This window comes from Penaeus monodon, chromosome 39, assembly GCF_015228065.2.
Source record: "Penaeus monodon isolate SGIC_2016 chromosome 39, NSTDA_Pmon_1, whole genome shotgun sequence".
Classification (NCBI taxonomy): Eukaryota; Metazoa; Arthropoda; class Malacostraca; order Decapoda; family Penaeidae; genus Penaeus; species Penaeus monodon.
Genome location: NC_051424.1, coordinates 10,460,558 through 10,463,057, shown reverse-complemented (window position 1 = coordinate 10,463,057; position 2,500 = coordinate 10,460,558). Strand labels below are relative to the sequence as shown.

The 2,500-nt window shown below is 41.5% G+C and overlaps 1 protein-coding gene across 2 annotated transcripts in view; it reads right to left on the bottom strand.

Annotated features, from left to right (window-relative positions):
• LOC119597640 (monocarboxylate transporter 12-like) overlaps positions 1-2,500 on the bottom strand; it is a 201,436-nt gene that overhangs the window by 101,887 nt on the left and 97,049 nt on the right. For both annotated transcript variants that reach the window (XM_037947233.1, XM_037947234.1), the window contains exon 2: positions 842-1,588. In XM_037947233.1, the coding sequence (XP_037803161.1) occupies positions 842-1,265 (424 nt within the window). In that variant the 5' untranslated portion in view covers positions 1,266-1,588. The remainder of the gene's footprint in view (positions 1-841; positions 1,589-2,500) is intronic.

The window sequence follows — 2,500 nt, the reverse complement described above, 5'->3', positions numbered from 1 at the left end:
ATAATTTGTAGACATAGTGTTCTTATAATGGGCCCGTGTTTAAAAGTTTAAGTTCACCAGGTCTAAAAAAACGAATCATCATCTACTTGCTGTATTTTGAACAACCTTGCCAAAGAATAAAAGTCTAGACGAACAAACAGCCTGAACTTCGACTAAATATACAATTCCTATTGTATATAAAGCTGTATTGATAGTTCACTGTTAGACAATTTGGCATTGGAACATAAAGGATAAATTTAGCTGAAAATGTCAAGTGAAATATAAAAAAACGTTTTCCATGCAGTAAAGGTAAATCCAAACAGATAAAAATGAATATTTACGTGAACCTGCATAGTTCTCAAATACGAAGCGCTCAAAGACACACGAGATACATACCAAAAACTGATTTTGATATATACATAAATACGCACACGTACACACGCATACACGCATGCACAGACAGTGGGTGTGACAAGCGTATTCGCAGGCAAGTGTCATTTCATTGCCTGTAAATTGAAACTTGATATAATCCTATTGCTTTTTCATTAACTGCAGTAAAAAGAACTGCAGAGCCATGATTACGAAAGAGAAATGAAATAGTGCAACTGTGCAATGCGTAAAATTGCATTGTGTGTTTAAAAGACAAGTCATGATGCGGACTGAAACCAAATTAAGATCTTTGATATTTCCGGTATTTTCACTCGAGTTGATTAATACTTACTTGTATCTGTTCTCTCATAGTAATGGCAATAGTGAAGAAAAAAAGGTGAGAAGTGTAACCTTTCCGTAAGGACGATGAGTCAAGGTCTAACTCGAGGCCTGCTTCGGGTCAGAGCTGCAGGGAACAGGTGAAGCAACTTACTTGCGGACATGAGCGTGGCTTCGGGGAACTCCTTGACGAGGTGCAGGATGAGCACGCCCGTGGCCTGGTGGACGCCGTGCGAGATCACGTGCACGAGCAGCGCCATCACGAGCACCACCCAGCCCCAGCCGCCCTCGGGGTAGTAGTGGCGCCCGATGGTGGCCTTCTTGTCGGGGTCCTCGGTGCCCTGCTTCTCGTTCTCCGCCTCCTCGGACGGCAGCTCCGAGCAGGCCACGCCCGACGGCAGGTCGCCCAGCAGCGACGAGCGCGCGTCGGAGGCGAAGGACGGCGTGTCGGAGGCCACCACCACCACGCCGGAGTCGCGGCCGCCGCCCGAGTTCCCGGAGCGAGACAGGCCGGAGTCGTCGCCGTCCCAGCCGTCGCCGTTGGCGCCGGGCAGCGACTTGGAGCGCGACATGGACATGCTGACGCGTCTCACGAGGCTCTCTTATGCTCGCGTCGTGCTCGCAAGCATGACAAGGTGGGCGGGGCTCCGCTTCAAGCAGTTAACCTGTCTGTTGACCGCGCAGCCATTGTCATTTTCTGAGGCTCCTTTTTCATTTCAGAACTCGGCTGGCCGGTTTATTTTCCATCGTGACGCAGAGCGAAGCCCCTTTGTCATACCAGATTACTTTCCTTTGTTTGGCATCCAGATTTACCGAAAATAATTCCTCCGAATGTCCATTATCAAGATATTTATTTCATTCATATATCTGTGAAATTATCAAAACATTCCTGTTAGATGACCTGGAATAAAATGCACACTTATGAGTATCTTTCTAGTAAAAATACCATATGTTCTCCTCATTTACTCACTTTCTACTAAACATTTCGAGAAGATGAATACCCGCGATTATCTTCAGAAAAAAAATCGATGATTCGCAGATGGTCATTATTATGTATCCTGATGATTCAATGAAATGATGATAATGATAGATTTGGGTTGGTAATGATGGTGATGACGATGGTGGCGATAGACAATAACAACAATATAAAAAATCGTATTCATAATCATGATAAAATAATGATGGTGATGATAATGATAACAATAATAATAATAATAATAATAATAATAATAATAATAATAAATGATAATAATAATAATAATAATAGTAATAATAATAATAATAATAATAATAATGATAATAATAATGATAATAATAATGTTGATGATAATGATAATAATAATTATTATTATTACTATTATTATTATTATTATTATTATTATTATTATTATTATTATTATTATTATTATTATTATTATTATTATTATTATTATTATTATAACAATAATAATGATAATAATAATAGCAGCATAATCAACAACAACAATACTAATGATATCAATCAAAATAACAACAATCGCATCAACGACAAGACCACTAATGATGATTCCGACGACGCTAGTCAAGATACCCCTCTCGAGCCGACGCCCAAGGCACCGCCGCGAGTCTTCGATTCTAAAGGCAGGATATGAGGATCTTGGGCCAGAAAGAGACGGGACCTTTGGAGAGAGAATCAGATGGATAGTGTGAGGAGGAACTGAGATGCAAGCATGGATGGTAGAAGGAGGATTGTGGAGGTGGGAATGTGGATGGAAGGGGGGGGGGTTGGGGAGTGTGGAGAGGGGGAGGAGTGGAGGACTGAGGAAAGGGGAGG